The sequence below is a fragment of the Gekko japonicus genome, unplaced genomic scaffold (genome assembly GCF_001447785.1).
Source record: "Gekko japonicus isolate JY-2015 unplaced genomic scaffold, Gekko_japonicus_V1.1 scaffold261, whole genome shotgun sequence".
NCBI lineage: Eukaryota > Metazoa > Chordata > Lepidosauria > Squamata > Gekkonidae > Gekko > Gekko japonicus.
In genome coordinates this window covers 1,238,010-1,254,082 of record NW_015172558.1, presented here as the reverse complement: position 1 = coordinate 1,254,082, position 16,073 = coordinate 1,238,010, and the positions used below count along the sequence as shown (strand labels likewise).

Here is a 16,073-nt window from a genome sequence, read left to right as displayed (position 1 = left end):
GGGGGGCATGTGTTTTTCTCCCTCTAGTGGTCAAGCCGATATTACATTGCTGTATGTCCAATATAAAAACCTTGCAGATTTAAACTGCAGGTTTTTAAGCTGGACATACAGCGATGCAGTCAAACAGACCACTAGAGGGAGCAAAACACATGTGAAAAAGAACCCCCCTCCCCCGAATTATTAGGGATGCACAAGCAAAGAAAATGAGAATGCAGAAGAACCCCTCGTTCAGAGAATGAGAGAGTTAATAATGTATTTCTTATTCTAGTTCCCCAGCACCAATACTGAGGACTAAGGACAGGCACAAAATTTCACACAGGCCAACTGTGGGCTCAGTAAAACTGTTTTTTCTGCCTGCCTGGAACTGCAAAACTGAGAAGGTTGTCAAGTACCTGGCAAGCCACAGAACCTGCAAGTTCTGAAAATCTGATTTGGGATAATACTGGATACCTGTGTGGCATGACTCTATTTTATTTATTTATTTTATTGGGTTTATATACTGCCCTATCCCAAAACGGGTTCAGGGCAGCTCACAACAAAGTTCAATAACAATAAATATAATTAGATTAAAACTAAAAACATTCAAACAATCTTATAATAAACAGTAAGCAGGATGGCAAACCCAGGTAAAAAGAATTTTCAGGGCAGTCCACTAAAAACTTCCTGCTGGATTATCAGACTGACGATTCTCACAGAAACTCTTTTCTGTTTTCGGCATGTCCCTCTGCCTATTCACTACATTCAAGTTTCTCCTCATTCAGTCCAAAGAGCAGTCAAAGGCACAATCCTCACTCTCTTAAGAGTAGTAGTTGACAGATCTTTATTTGACAGAGAAATGAATATTCATTTATATTTCTAGGTTACCAGCAATTACTATGTTAATGAAGTACATATGGATAAACACTACAGAACAGTTAATTCTCCCTGCTGGCAGGCTTGCAATCTGTTTCATCAGCTCAAGCACTCTTTTACTGTGTACTAAACAGATGTGTTATAGTTTCTAAAAATAGGCAAACAAAACTGATTTTAATCTCCGTATTTCATCAGAATCATAGGTTCTTATGATTCCTAGCTGTTCATTGCATGGCATTGTTCTAAATTTTAAAGCCTAGTTCAGACCCTGTTAAATACTTTCGTATCAGAACATAAAGAGCTTCGCAGGACCACCTAGTACTTCATCCTGTGTACAAAAGTAACCAGCTGATGCCTCAAGGAAGCCCATAGGCAGGACATGAAGGCAGCAGTTTCCCCCCAATGTTTGTTTGCAGCACCTGGTATTCAGAGTTATACTGCCTCTGAAACTGGAGGTTCCATTTAGTTATCCCAGGTAATAGCCATCAAAGGCACTTTCCTCCATGAACAGCCCACCTCAATGAATATAGTGTGGGAGAAGTAGTGTCTGAACTTAGTGGTGATTTGATTGAGGTTCCTGCACATTGCTGTTGAGAAGCTGCAGCTGACAGCATGATCAGTCTGGGCTAGGCACTACTTCCTCAATGTCACTGTGTCCACAGGGACACTTCTTGTGGAGGATTTATCAGTGTCAGAACCAGGTCAAAGTATCCACGGAACCAACTAATTTTTTTCCTCCCAGGAAGTATATATCTACGCATACTACTTGCTGAAGTCATGGCTGAGTGGTCATTCAAATGTGGGTCTCCCCACTTCTAGTCCAGCCCTCAAACCACTACACTACACTGGCTCTCAGTTGTGCAGATGCTGTAGCAGATGCTTCCACCAATGCGCGGGCCAGGTGTGTGTGGAGGGGATGGAATCTTCCACCCCATTCACGATTCCCTTCACCATGTGTACAGAAAGAACCACAAGAACGTCCTTGCAATCCTCTGCAGAATTCTGTCTTAAAACTGATGATTTACAACTGTACACCCCTGCTGCAGTTTTCTTTATACTTTAGTGCTTTTTCCCAGGTGTTTTCTTGACAGTCAATGGATAATAAATGACACTAATTTGATGCACCCCTGATGAGAGCTTTCTTTCTTAAAGACTCAAATTCCCTTAAGACTGGAATGCATTTTAGACCCCCTGCAGGAGAAAAACTGATGGACCTTTACAAATAGCACATTAGGTGTAAATGACATTTATAAATAAATGATGGCACCCTAAAGCGGCTTGTCATTTTGAAGAAAACTGCTGCACTCCCACATGCCATGGCAACCAATTCTCAATCTCCAGACCCTTCCAAAATGTACGGACCCTGGAACTAATCCAACACAGTCCAGGGATTCTACATGGAACTGTGTGCATATCTCCTAACCTAAAAATGAGTTACACGACTAATTTACTATTTATATATGTACTAGGAGTAATCCCCGTTGTGGGAAGAAATAAAATGGGATCTAGAAGGAAGCTCCAGATGAGTGTCCTGACTGTGGCTGGTGGGGCGGCAGAGGGAAGCGGAAAATGGAGGGAGGCAAGCCATGTTTCTTTCCTTCTGCTTAGCTATAAGGCAGGGCTGTCTCAAGTCATTTTGCTGCCCCAAGCGGGTAGAATGGGAGGACAGCCTCATGGTAACAGATATGGTTCTCTCCACCTCTGACTTATTTTTTTTTTTGGAGGGGGGTGTTATGTTTTTTTTTTTTAAAAGAATTTATTTATACTTTTTCCAACAAACAAACAAACAAAAAATAAAAATCCAAGTACATTCCCATTGTACAAATCAGTTTCGGAGTGTTCATTATACATTTTTTTCAAACCATTTATACACTTTAAACCATCTTTTCTTATAAGCGTTATCATCTCTCTCTGCTAATATCATATTTAATCTGTCCATTTCTGCTATTTCGAATATTTTTTCCATTATTTCTTCTTTTTTAGGTAGTAAATCTGATTTCCATTTTTTCGCTATCAGAATTCTGCTTAACGTGAGGATATATAACACAATACATTTATCATCTGTATTTACTATATCTGGCAAGATATTAAGCAAGTAACTTTCCGGTTTAAGCTGCAGATCTATTCCTACAATTTCTTTTATCAAATATTTTACCATTTTCCAAAATTTTACTATTTTGTCACACCTCCACCAGATATGATAGTATGTTCCTACGTTATTATTACATCTCCAGCATGTATCCGAGACATTTTTATAACATTTTGTTATTTTATCCGGTGACCAGTGCCACCTGTAAAACATTTTTAGGATATTCTCTTTGTATGGTGTGGCTCTTACTAATTTTTTCGTTTCCCACATTTTTTCCCATTCTTGCGTTTTTATTGTGTAGCCTACATTTTGTTCCCAGGTTTTCATGCAGGGTTTTATCGCTAAATCTTCCATACTTTCCTTCTGAAAAAGTTTGTATAGCTTTTGTATTTGTTTATCTGCCGAGGACAACCAAATCTTGTCTAGTTCTAACATTGAGTCATTAAATTTTGTTTTTTTGTCCTTAGCAAATCTTGATTGTATTATTGTTCTCTCCCAACTTGTCAAGTTTATATTCATTTCTTGTAGGTTCTCTAATGTTTTTAATTCTTTTTCTTTGGTTAATAACTTTTCATAGGTTGCTTTTTTTCCCTCTGTTAGTAAAGCTGGCAATATAAAGGCTTCGAGTGGTGACACCCACATTGGTACTTCTTTGTACATTTTTTCTTTAATTTTCTTCCAAATCTTAATCAATGCCCCTCTTATAATATGGTTATTGAAGTTTTTATGCACTTTTTCCTTATCGTACCAAATGTAGGCGTGCCAACCCATATACAGATCATGGCCCTCTAGTTGTAGTAGTTTTTTATCTTCTAAGAGTATCCATTCCCGTATCCATCCCATTGCTGCTGCTTGATAGTAAATCTTCCAGTCTGGCATACCGCATCCTCCTCTTTCTTTTCTATCTTTCAAAAATTTCCATCTTATTCGCGCTTTTTTACCTTGCCATACGAATCTTCTTGTCATGCGATCTAGTTCTTCAAAAAAGTTTTCATTTTTCAAGACCGGGATACATTGCGCAAAGAATAAAAATCTCGGGAGGATGCTCATTTTGATAGTAGCTATTCTTCCCAACAATGAGATGTGTAGATCTTGCCATTTTTCAAGATCTTTCTTGATCTCCTCTAGAAGTACTTTGTAGTTATTATCATAGAGGTTCAGATTGTTATTTGTAATGTTAATGCCTAGATATTTTACCTTTTTTACCACTTCTATATTGGATATCCGGTACAGGTTTTCTACCTCTGTTTTATTACAATTTTTTGTTATTATTTTCGTCTTTCCTAAATTTATTTTGAGACCTGCTTTTTCCCCATATATTTTTATAGTATTGAGTAAATGTCCAATCGAAGTTTTGGGGTCCTCCAGAATAAACACCAGATCATCCGCAAATGCTAGAAGTTTATATTGTTCACCTTTTATCTTGAGACCTGTTATTTCTATGTTATCCCTCACCATGTCATTTAAAGTTTCAATACCGAATATGAATAGTAAAGGGGAGAGTGGGCAGCCTTGTCTTGTTCCCTTCTGTATCGGAACATTTTGTGTTAAATCTCCATTCACAATTATCCTTGCCCATTGTTCTTTATATATGGCATTTATCAAAGTCTGGAAATTGTCGCCACACTCCCATTGCTTTAACTTGTTTTTCAAGAAGTCCCAGTTTACGTTGTCAAATGCTTTTTCTGCATCTAGAAAAACCATTGCCATTTGACTTCCTGGGTGTTGTTCATAATACTCTATTATATCCACTATTATTCTCAAATTGTTCTTTATTTGACGTTTTGGTAGGAATCCTGATTGGTCTCTGTTTATTACTTGTGTTAGTACTTTTTTTAACCTTGATGCTAATATTGTTGCAAAGATCTTGTAATCCACGTTTAGGAGTGATATAGGCCTATAGTTTTTTATCTCATTTACTTCTGTCTTTGGTTTGGGAATTAAAGATATTAATGCTTCATTCCATGATGTGGGTAAATCTCCTGTTTTCATCGCATTTTGGATCATATCTTTAAATATTGGGTTTATTTCATGCTCTAATTTTTGATAAACTTCTGCCGGAATGCCATCTGGTCCTGGAGTTTTCTTCTTCTTTTGTTTTTTAATCGCCTCTACAATATCACAGGTTGTGAATGGTTCATTTAGAATTTTTCTTTGTTCTTCGTTGAATTTCTTTGTATTATGATTTTCAAGGAATTCTTTAATTTCCTTCTTGTCTGTCGCTGATTGGCTATAAAGTTTTTTATAGAAGTCTTCGACAATATTTTTCAGATCTTGGTGATTGTGTTTTATTTCTTGGTTTACATTCTTTAAACTCGAGATAGTCCTTTTTTCTTTCTCTTTCCTAAGTTTGTAGGCTAACCAGCGTGTTGGTTTGTTCGCGTTCTCAAAATAATACGCTTTGGTATATTCAATTTGGTTAGCTATTTCCTGTGTTAATATTAAGTTTATTTGGTGTTGGATGTGTTTTATCTTAATTTTTGTTTCCTCCACAACTCCTTTGGTTTTCCCTTTTGCTTCTTCCACTTTCAGCTCTTTTGTCAGTTTTTTGAGATTTTCACGTTTTAGCTTTCCTTTCCATGCTTGGTATCTTATAAATATGCCTCTCACGACTGCTTTCAGAGTGTCCCAAATGATAGATAACGGCATATTTTCTGTTCTATTAGTATTTATAAATTCCTTTATTTCTTTCTTGATTTCTCTTACAAATTTTTTATCTTTGGTGTCTGAAGCAGAGCCCAAAGGGTTTTAGGGGGAATTCAGTCATCCCTGGAGCGATTTTCTCACTTTTTCGATTTTTGTGCACATAATGGAAGCATGCTAGGTATGTAGGAGAAGCTTCTGAGGCCCACGGAGCTTTCTTTCCCTCAGTCTAAGTATCCGCACGGCGCCCTCTGTTGGCTATTAGAATATATGATATACTGGAGGATAAGAAAAAAAGTGCCCTCAGCCTTCCATAACTACCTCTACCTCATGAGATGCCCCCCAATGTGCCCATCTGAAACTGATCAATACCAGCTTTAAGGGCTGGAATTACCTAGAATTGTGTATAGAAATATTGATTTCTAAAAGTCATACCTTCTCCTGTGATGACATTCTGTGTCTCTGTTTCCTGTTGCAGGCCAAATGGTCCAGGGCAGACTAAATGGCCTGAACAACCTCAACAGCCATGCCATATAACCACACATTCTTTAACACCTCTAAGTGGAAGAGCCAGACTTCAAGGCGCCTGCTTTAAGGCTACATGGGCCATGTCACGTACATCATGGAGAAGCTGGAAGCTGGGTCACCTGACTGCAGGAGGGGCCTCCAAATTTCTAGCCTATCCCCACACACAGCTATGGCAACCAACAATTGGCCACACACCCCTGCTGCTCGTGATTGGCTGAATGGCCACAGCTGATTGCAATTAGATTGGGGTATAATTCCATTGATCGCTATGGGAGTGATTCTCTTAGCTTTTGCTCTCTTAGCTCTCCCTTCCTCCTCTTGTCAGAGTCTGTTTTATGACACCTGAAATGCTGTCCCTTACGAGACAAAGAGTTGCTTTGTGACTTGGAGCACATGGTGTGCAGAGATGGGATTCCTACTCAAAATCTCTTGGTGCTACCTGGATTATCACCATGGAAAATCTTGAACTCTTGGATGCTATCCTGATCTTAGTAACTATGTATCTTTAATGTGTAGTTAAGGCAAATTGCCCTAGCCTTTGTTATTTTTGTAATCTTTTATAGTCTGTTGCTGTGCTCTGTACTGAATAAAGATCCTCCTGATTGCTAAATTGGTTTTGAGGTTGTAACTGAATTCCAAGTCTAAGTTCTGTGCCTAACGCTCACCCCATATACGCTACCATTGGAGAGTAAAGTGTGCACCTCTGGATAGAGTTGCTATTGTGTTAAATCCCAGATGCTAACTAAGGGTTTGGAATCTCTCCCTTAGGAAAGGCAGGGACTAGTTAAAAGAGGTTCTGGTGGCATATTGTTCTGGAAACCAGAGAGGGTATAGACCATCTTGTGGTTTGTTGTTTAATGTACTGAAAAAGTACAGGATTCCCTCCCATTCCTGGACTGGCCTGGGTGGCTAATCCTGTACAAATTGACAAAGTCTTTTACCGCACAGTCTGTTCACTGCTTGTTTTTACTTTGAGCTTGCAGGACTTTAAGACAAGCAACAGTCATGGAAACCTTTCACAACTATGTTTCACATCCAGCTGTATAGGCAATTCAGACTTGCCTTGTCCTTGGCCCATCAAATAATGAAATCTCCTTAACCAAAAATATATCCTGCAATAGGGTAACACAAAACTAAATTAACTCATTCTGAGCCTATCACTTGATAGATTTGCTGATATACAGGCAGAGTGCATACTTTACTCTTTGAAGAGAAATTGAAAGATCAAAGCAGATATGTCCAGGAGGAAAACCAAAATGCTGACATCTAACTATCAGAATCAAGGTCATTTTGGGAAAACCCAGACTCTACACATGGTAGCATATGATAACACATAGTTTGGACCCTAGGATGGGGTTGCCAGCCTCCAGGTGGGGCCTGGAGATCTCCTGCTATCGCAATGGATCTTCAGACAATAGAGAAAATAGAGTTCCCTTGGAGAAAATGGCTGTTTTGGGGTGTACAGTTGTAAATCATTAGTTTTGCCTGGCTAATTAGGACAGAATTGCATCTGCAGAGGACTGCAGAGACGTTCTTGTGGTTCCTTTTTTACACATGGTGAGGGGAATCATGACTGGGGCGACAGCCATATTTATGAATCCTGAATGGCTGCTCTATGACATTGTACCCTCTATGATTCTGTACCCCCTCTTCCTCCCCAAACCCTGCCCTCTCCAGGCCCACCTCCAAAATCTCCTGGTATTTCCTGACCTAGAGCTGGCAACCCTACCCTAGGAACAACGTGAAGCTTGCAATAAAAGATCTCTCAAATGTGCCTGTTCAAGGAGATCAAAAATTCTCAGCTCCCTAAAGGCAACCAGCTAATCCCATGTCGCTCCAAAATGAATAGATGGGAGTGTTGGCAGCACACAACAAATGGCTACTGTAAGAAGGCAAAGTCAGTCCTTCCATTGGCTCCGCCTGTCCAATGATGCACTGTGCTACCTTTGAATGATACAGGTTGGCTACTGCATCCCTGGCTCAAGCCAAGCTATGAATGAATTTCCTTAAAGAAAAGAGCAAAAACATCCGTACTTTTAAAAACATTACAATATAATGACATTAATTACTGAAACAATTTATTTTTAAAGTTTTTTTTTAATTACCTTTGTATCCTTGTTCAGTCTCCCTGAGATCAATTTTAGTTATTGGCTTGAAATCAGTGTCCCATAACCGAATACAACCATCTCTTCCACCAGTGGCAAAACCTTCCTCACATGCATACATGCTAAAAATTCCAGCCTGTGGATTAACGACACAGTCAGTTTGATTTTTTGTCATAAGTTATTTTAAAACACAAACCAGTCTGTTACACTGTCAGGGGTAAATTCCACCCCAGCTATCACAGGCATCCCTTTTCCATCAGTGGAGGACAAAAATGCATAAAAGATGTGTATTGTGTTACAACTAGTCATGTGTCACTTCCCGTAGAATTATTTCATGATTGGGAAGACGATGGGAGACTTATTTTTTTTAGTTCATATAAGCCACCTTTCTCCGCAATAGGGACCCAAAGTAGCTTACATAGTTCTCCTATCCTCCATTTTATCCTCATAATAATGTTGTGAAGTAGGTTAGCTTGAGAATGTGTGACTGGCTCATGGTCACCCAGCAAGCTTCTGTGACACAGTGGTGATTCATACCTGAGTCTCCCAGATCCTAGGTCTCCCAGCCTCCCAGGTCTAACCACAGGCATATATTACCCAAAATAACCAGCACCAACCAACTGAATGAGCATGCAAAATTTATTCTTACAAGCACCTTGGTAACTGAGACACTCTTTAATGACAGAATTTCAGCCAGCATTCTGGATTTGACTGGAATTGAGAGAAGACGGACTTCACCTTCTTAGCTAACACAGGAAGATTTTTTGTTGAAAATGAAGCAGCTCCGTTAAGCCACATTATTCTTTATTAAGCATTTCTTACAGTATACATTAGAATGACAGCTGTGGCCTATTCTACCGGGAAACTCTCCTGAGGTGTTTCACAATGAAATGAAAGGGAGTTCCCAGAGCACAGCTTGTACAGTAAATAACTGCTAGTTACATAGGCAGCACCAGAGAGGGGATGAGGAGTGAGTGCCCTCCAGACAAGTAGCTTGCCATAAGCCACTGCCCCCCTCCCATTGCTGGACCCTGGTACTTATTTGAAGGAAAGGTGCTTTTCACAAACCCAGTGTGTCTTCCTGTATTATCCTCTCAAATAAGGTGGAACTACACATTACAAGTAGTTTCATGATCTCTTTTCACTACTTAAAAAACACTGGGACTTTGAAACAGACAAGCTGGAAGGTGTCCAGAGGAGGGCAATGAAGATGGTGAGGGGTCTGGAGACCAAGTCCTATGAAGAAAGGTTGAAGGAGCTGGGTATGTTTAGCCTGGAGATGAGACGACTGAGAGGTGATTATGATAACCATCTTCAAGTACTTGAAGGGGTATCATCTAAAGGATGGTGCAGAGTTGTCTTCTGTTGTCTCAGAAGGTTGGACCAGAAACAACGGGTTGAAATTAAATCAGAAGAGTTTTTGGCTAAACATTAGGAAGGACTTCCTGACAGAACAGTTCCTCAGTGGAACAGACTTCCTTGGGAGCTGGTGGGCTCTCCTTCTTTGGAGGTTTTCAAATAGAGGCTAGATGGACATCTGACAGCAATGCTGATTCTGTGAACTTAGGCAGATCATGAGAGGGATGGCAGGAAGGGTTGCCTCAGTGCTCAGTTCTTGTGGCCCTTTCTTACATGCCCAGGGAAATGCTGACTGCCACTTTGGGGTCAGGTAACAATTTTTCTCCGGGTCAATTTGGCTGGAGATCCTGGAGGGGTTTTTGCAGTCTTCTGGGCATGAAACAGCAGTCACTGTGTGTGTGTGTGGGGGGGAGGTATTTGTAAATTTCCTGCATTGGGCATGGGGGTTGGCCTGGATGACCCTGGAGGCCCCTTCCAACTCTATGATTCTATGCTTCTATAATTCTAAGGAGTAGACTAGCAAAGGGGAAGAGGAGCCATTTTAACATATCCGACTATAATACCTGTTATTATTTGAATAAATGAGAGCAATACTAAGCAGGACTGCTCTGAATCCAGGTCTCTCGATGTGGTTTATTTCCAGGAACGTTTTCTTCGGGGGTTGCTCTGTACAACTCCTTAAGAGCACCAAATGCAACAGGAACCACAATAACTTGAATATCTCAGTGGCATAACAGAGAAAGTTTTTGTAGTATTAAGAAGGCAACTTACACCATGAGCTCCTTGGATTGTGCGGACTAAGGTTAGCCCTTTCCAGACATAAATGTCTCCATTTAAAGCACCAGAGTAAGTAACATCATCTTTTGCACAGGACAAACAGAGTATGGTTTGTAGGTCTCCTGTCTTCCCAAATATTCCTCTTTTGGCTGTCAAGGCATTTCCACACAAGGTCCAAAACTACAGAATAAATGCAACAAAGAAAACATCTGAAATACTGACAATATGTTTCCTCAACACAACTTAGGTTGAGGTCACACACAGTAAATATTCACTTTCAATCCACTTTCAATGCACTTTCCAATTGGATTTTGCCAGTTCAATCCAGTTGGAAAGTGCACTGAAAGTGGATTATTTAGTTTGCGTGACTGCAGCCTTACTCTTCTTAAAAATGGTAAGAGCTGCCATTGGTGCAAAGCACCACTTACTGCCAACTATAAAGACTATATCTAATTCAAACCAAAAGAACTACAGACACCTTACTTGTCTGGAGGGCACTCACTCCTCATCCCCTCTCTGGTGCTTTCTGGATGTCTGCTTTACCAGTGTCCTCTAAAGTTTCCAATACTGTGCATTTGAAATCATCATGTTTATGATTTTTTTCAATGAAATGTTGAGCTAAAAATGTGTCTCCCTTCTTTGATTTAAATCTAGATTTATGTTCAGAAATTCTGAGACATATTAGCCGGGTCGTTATTCTTCTGTAAATACACTAATGTTTTTGATGCACAAGTGCTTTGATGATACAAAACCTTATTGTAATTATACAGAGGAAATTCTACCTTGTTAGTTTGCCAAGTTAAGCTACAGACAGAACAAGGCCAGTACCAGGACACTGGTAAAACAGACATCCAGAAAGCACTTTTACGAAGAGAGGCATATTATATATATTCCATTGGGACACTTCAGCCAAAAGGATTAAATTCTGAACTGGACTTCTTATGTTTTTTGTGAGCTATAAAATTTAGACTAATATTCTTGTAAAACATTCTATTTCTCAAATCTCCTTGTAACCAGGAGTTGGCAACTCTCTAATACTATAGCAATTCAGACTCCTTTGGAGGGTTGTGTAATCGTAGCTAATTCAGTTTCATGTAACAGACCCAGGAGGCTGTTTCTCAAAACTCCTGGAATACTTTAACTAGCAGTTAGCAACTTTCAGTACTGTAGTGGTGTGGACACCTACAAGGGTTGTTCAGTCTGATGTAATTCATTCAGTGGGCTCGGCATCTCCAGGAATCTTTTAACCTGGAATTGGTAACCTTAATTATTTAGTTTATTTTAAATGTAGTAAGGGCTTCTACAGCTTTAAATGCCAGCAAAGCTTAACCAGCTGAATTCAGTCCTGGTCTATGAAATAGGCTCAGCAGATTAGATACGATGAGGCATGTTTTGGTCCTGTAACATTGTAGTAACCCATAAGGGCGATGTTTAGAGCTAGGGAGACCTTGCCCAACATTGAGTGAGTATATGTTCTACATGGTGTGTGGTCTTTATAAAACATTATGATGTTTCAAAATTTTAAGGAGTGAACAAATTTTAAGGGGGAATGTTTTGTTACAGAATAATAGAAAAGTGTTACCTTGTAAGGAACTGAAAAGGGATTCTCAGCAGTGGGTAAGATCCAATGTGACTCTTGTTTATGAGATTATATATAATAGTGAAAAAAGGGGCTTCTATGGGATTACTCTTTATGAAAGATTATGGGGAATTTCAGACAGCCAATATGTTCCATTTCAGGAACTGTTGTTTTTCTTAAGCCCCCAGAGGGGATTTTTTTATTTTTTTTATAATACTACATAAACTACCAAGAAAAAATGGGGATAGGGGGACTACAATTAAGGGAGAAAGAAAAGATAACCCACACTAAGCTAAAACCCCAAGGTTAGGAGATCATTCCGTTAAAATGCTGTTAGTAAAAGAAAGGCTGTTAATAAACAATATACTTTGTGAGATCCTGTCTTTCTAAGCTTATATGTTAGATTGTTACTTGTTATGAGAAGATTTCCAGAGCATCTCCTCCAGCTCACTTCATAAAGGCAATCTGCAAAGTCCTTCCACCTTTACATCTCTACTAAAACTCTCTAAATTCTTGATATCTTCTTAGACGTTCACTGCAGCCCAATCTTCTTCCATCCAAAGGAATAGAACTGCTAGTCTTAAGCCTCTTTCGCTCTGGTCTCGGGGTCCAGTGGCTTCTCAAAGGTTTCTTGATTATGAAGGGTACCTCCAGCTCCTTTTTGTCAGCAGACTTTAAGATGACACTTTCTAAGAACACACGTAGAGAAGAAGTTAACTCCTTGTAAATTTCTCCTGTTTCTCTTGTGCTTTTTCTTCTTTTCTCATTGAGATCGCTGCTTAATTTAGTGTCTATCTCATTCGCTTTGAGAGCCATCCATTCCACTTTTTCTCCACTCGCCTCCTGGAGTTGCCGAGACACAAATTCTTGATTTATCTTGGTCAGCTGCTGGTTAATACCAACAAATTGCTCCAAGATCGGCTTGATGGTTTCTGCTACTAGTGCAGTGATGTCAACATCCCTTCTTCTCCTCAGAGTTTTCGCCATCTTTTAAAAAAAAAATCTGCCGTTTCAACGTTTTAGTTTCAATAAAGTCTCTTTCTTCCTGGCTCTGCAAATCGTATATGCTGTTAAAAGCTCATGGAAATCTCCCACAACAGGCTTACACGCTTGCAAATAAAGTCTTTCAGAAGTATCTGTTTACAACTGTCTTTCTCCCCCTCCCCTCTTCCGTTTATATAAACACTTCAAAGAGGCACCCCCTCAAACTGCTTAAGGGGTTTCGGGGGGGGGGATTTCGCTTCATGTATCCGTTTACAATCGTTTCTCTCTCCCTCCCCCTCCTTGTTTATGCAAATACATTGAAAGGCATCCCTCTCTCAGCATGCTATCGCTCAGAAAGTTTTTCCTCTGAGGGGGAGGGGATTTTCTCTTCTGAAGACAAATTACTCATTTTCACTCACATTTTGCTCTTTAACTCACAGTTCATTGTTGGTCTTATCTTGACCTCGCTCTTAATCGCTGCTCCGCTAGATCTCCTGTGCTTGATCAGGTCGACACAGCTTGTGGCCTCGCTAAGAGGATGCAGTCAGTGAGAGGGACCGTCAGGGTGGAGGGGAGCCTCCATTCCCCTGCCGTTAGCAGGAAAAGAGGCTCACTCTCAAAGCCCTATGGCTTGGAAGTTCTCCCTGAACTCCCATGGAAGCACAAAGCCAGCTGCGCCTCTCCCCCTCACTGCTGTGCGGTACGCCTCCCCAGAGAGCTGGGAAAGGCGTCCGCTATCGTTGTGTCATTGACCCCGCCTCCCATTTCAGGAACTGTTCACTAACAGCTTCTGTCTGTCATTTCAGACAGAACCGTTTTAGCAACAGTTCCCTGACGAAATATATTTCCCCTTTCAGACAGAAACGCTTCTGTCCCATTTGGGAAGCATTCCTGAGCCGTTTTAATCTCAAACTGCTTCCAACCGGTCTTCAATTCCTTCTACCACTCCTGAAGCACTACACGGTGCAGTGTAAAATGCCCCGTAGCACTTCCTCCAATGACAAGGTTTTCACGCCCTTTTTCGCCCACACTGGTGATCTCCACCTTTTTTTTAACATTTGTTTGAGAGCACTATGGTGCTGTAACACAACCCCAAAGCAGTGCAATAGTGACCCCATTGGGATGCCTGGAACACTGAGATACATGAGATCACTACATCTGGGGAGAACAATTATTTCAATGGAGTACAATGCCATGGAGTCCTCTTTCCACTGCATTCACTTTATGCCTGGGAACTGATATTTGTAGGCAGGAGATAAGCTGTAACTCTGTAAGTGCAGGGGATCCTCAGGTCCCACCTAGAGGCGTGGCATCCCTATATGCTGGCCATCAAGAGGAGGATGCTGTTTGCAAGGCTGGAAGGAGCTAGTGTGGCTTGGAAAAGTGGGAGGGGGGATTTTAAAATCCTGCCACAGGTTTTGAGTTTCTGGAATTCTCCTTGGGAAAGATAGCTACTTGTAAAATGGAGGCTGAGAAAGAGGGTAACAAAAAGGCAGCCTGTTGTCCTGTCCCTACATACTGCATGGGATGGGGGGAAGCAATTTACTTTAAGGTGCCTGAAGGAGAAAAGTTAAAGGAAGAGATGTTTAAATTCCAGGCAGCCTTGAAAAGAGGGTACAGTCATGGCGAGGAAAGGGGGGGGGGAAACAGGACAGTTTACAAACCCAGGCAGCATCCCTTCTTCCCTTCCTAATGTTCCAGAAATCAAATCCAAAAGTGTGTGCGTGCCTGAGCATCCACTTGTTTCCAGGTGGCAGATGTAGTGATCTCATGTATCTCAGTGGTCCAGGCATCCCAATGGGGTCACTATTGCGCTGATTTGGGGTTGTGTTCAGGGCCGGCTTGCCCGCTAGGCAAACTAGGCCTTTGCCTAGAGCGCAAGCCAGCCGTTAGGGTGTGGGAGGAGAGGCAGAGGCGGCCACCAGCGCGCCTGGCCAGCGAGAGAGGCAGTGGCGCCGCGCAGCCTGCAGGAGCGCCCTCCATTGAGCCAGGCGCTGCAGCCCGCGGCGACACCAGCAGCAGCAGCAGGAGGTAACGCGCGCCGCTGAGTTCCATGCTTTTCGACGCGAGCAGATCGATACAGCTGGCCGGGACGTGCCGGCGCCTCGCAGCGCTCTTCCACCCACTGGGTTTCCCAGGAAGAGGGAGGCGGCGACTTGAGGCTGGGAGGAGCGCTGGGCCTCGCCTGGCTCTGCCGGCTGCAAGAGGAGGAGGACGCGCGGCAGTGGCAGTGTGGGCAGGGTGTGGCGCTATAGCTGGCCGGCGGAGGAGCAAGCGAGGGGGTGGAGGTGGTGGGGCCGCCCCTCCCTGAGTCACGCCGGAGCCTCAGGTGGGTGATGCCGCGGGCCCTCCCTCCCTCCCATGCACCCGCTGCCCAAGATGGTGCAGGTGGTGCCGAAAAGGCTGAGCGCGCCAGAGGACTTGCTGCCACTCTCCTCGTCACTCCTCACAGCTCAGTCCAGCCAGCCCATTCTCCGGACACCAACACAGCGCAGGCATGGCGGCTGGGCAGCGGGTCCGGATGGAGCCATTCTCTCTGGGTGAGTTGGGGCCAGTCTCTTGGCCTGACCTACCCACGATCAGGGGCTGGACGGAGCACGCATTCTCTCTCCCACCCTTCAGACGCTCCCCGGGCTGCCCCACCAGTTACTGGACTCAGTTTAAGGTACCGGCTCAGTCTCTCTCTCTCAATCTATAAAGGGGGTGGTGGTGCGGCAGGTGCGACTCGCTGGGCTTCCTGGCTGAGCAGCTGGGCCAGATCGAGGGGCGGCTGCAGCGGGGCGCGCCCACCGACTTTGCTGGGATGGTCTCCAGGCCCCGCCGGGAGGTTGGCGTCTGCGCTCACCTAGAGGGCAGGACAACCTCGGGCCAGCCCTGGTTGTGTTACAGTGCCATAACGCTTTCAAAAGAATGGTTGTTGTTTTTTTAAAGACAGAGATAGCCCACACGGGTAAAAAAGGGCGGGAAAACAAAGCGGCACAGTCTGAAATGACAAACCGCTTCAGAGACGGCTCCTTACCGGTAGGGGAAGGGCTGTGTGAAACAGATGTCCATTATTGCATTTTGATGAAAGGTTGCTTAAATAAGTGTTTGTCATAATATTGCATTTTTTATTTTTCACTATTCCTGATGAAGGACCAGAGGTCTAAAACACTGA

At 42.3% G+C, this 16,073-nt stretch overlaps 1 protein-coding gene across 1 annotated transcript in view; it reads right to left on the bottom strand.

Annotated features, from left to right (window-relative positions):
- LOC107118833 (echinoderm microtubule-associated protein-like 6) overlaps positions 1 to 16,073 on the bottom strand; it is a 159,828-nt gene that overhangs the window by 38,290 nt on the left and 105,465 nt on the right. The window contains exons 6-7 of the mRNA XM_015421208.1: positions 10,348 to 10,533; positions 8,218 to 8,353 (exon numbers count right to left, since the gene is read on the bottom strand). Of these exons, the coding sequence (XP_015276694.1) occupies positions 8,218 to 8,353; positions 10,348 to 10,533 (322 nt within the window). The remainder of the gene's footprint in view (positions 1 to 8,217; positions 8,354 to 10,347; positions 10,534 to 16,073) is intronic.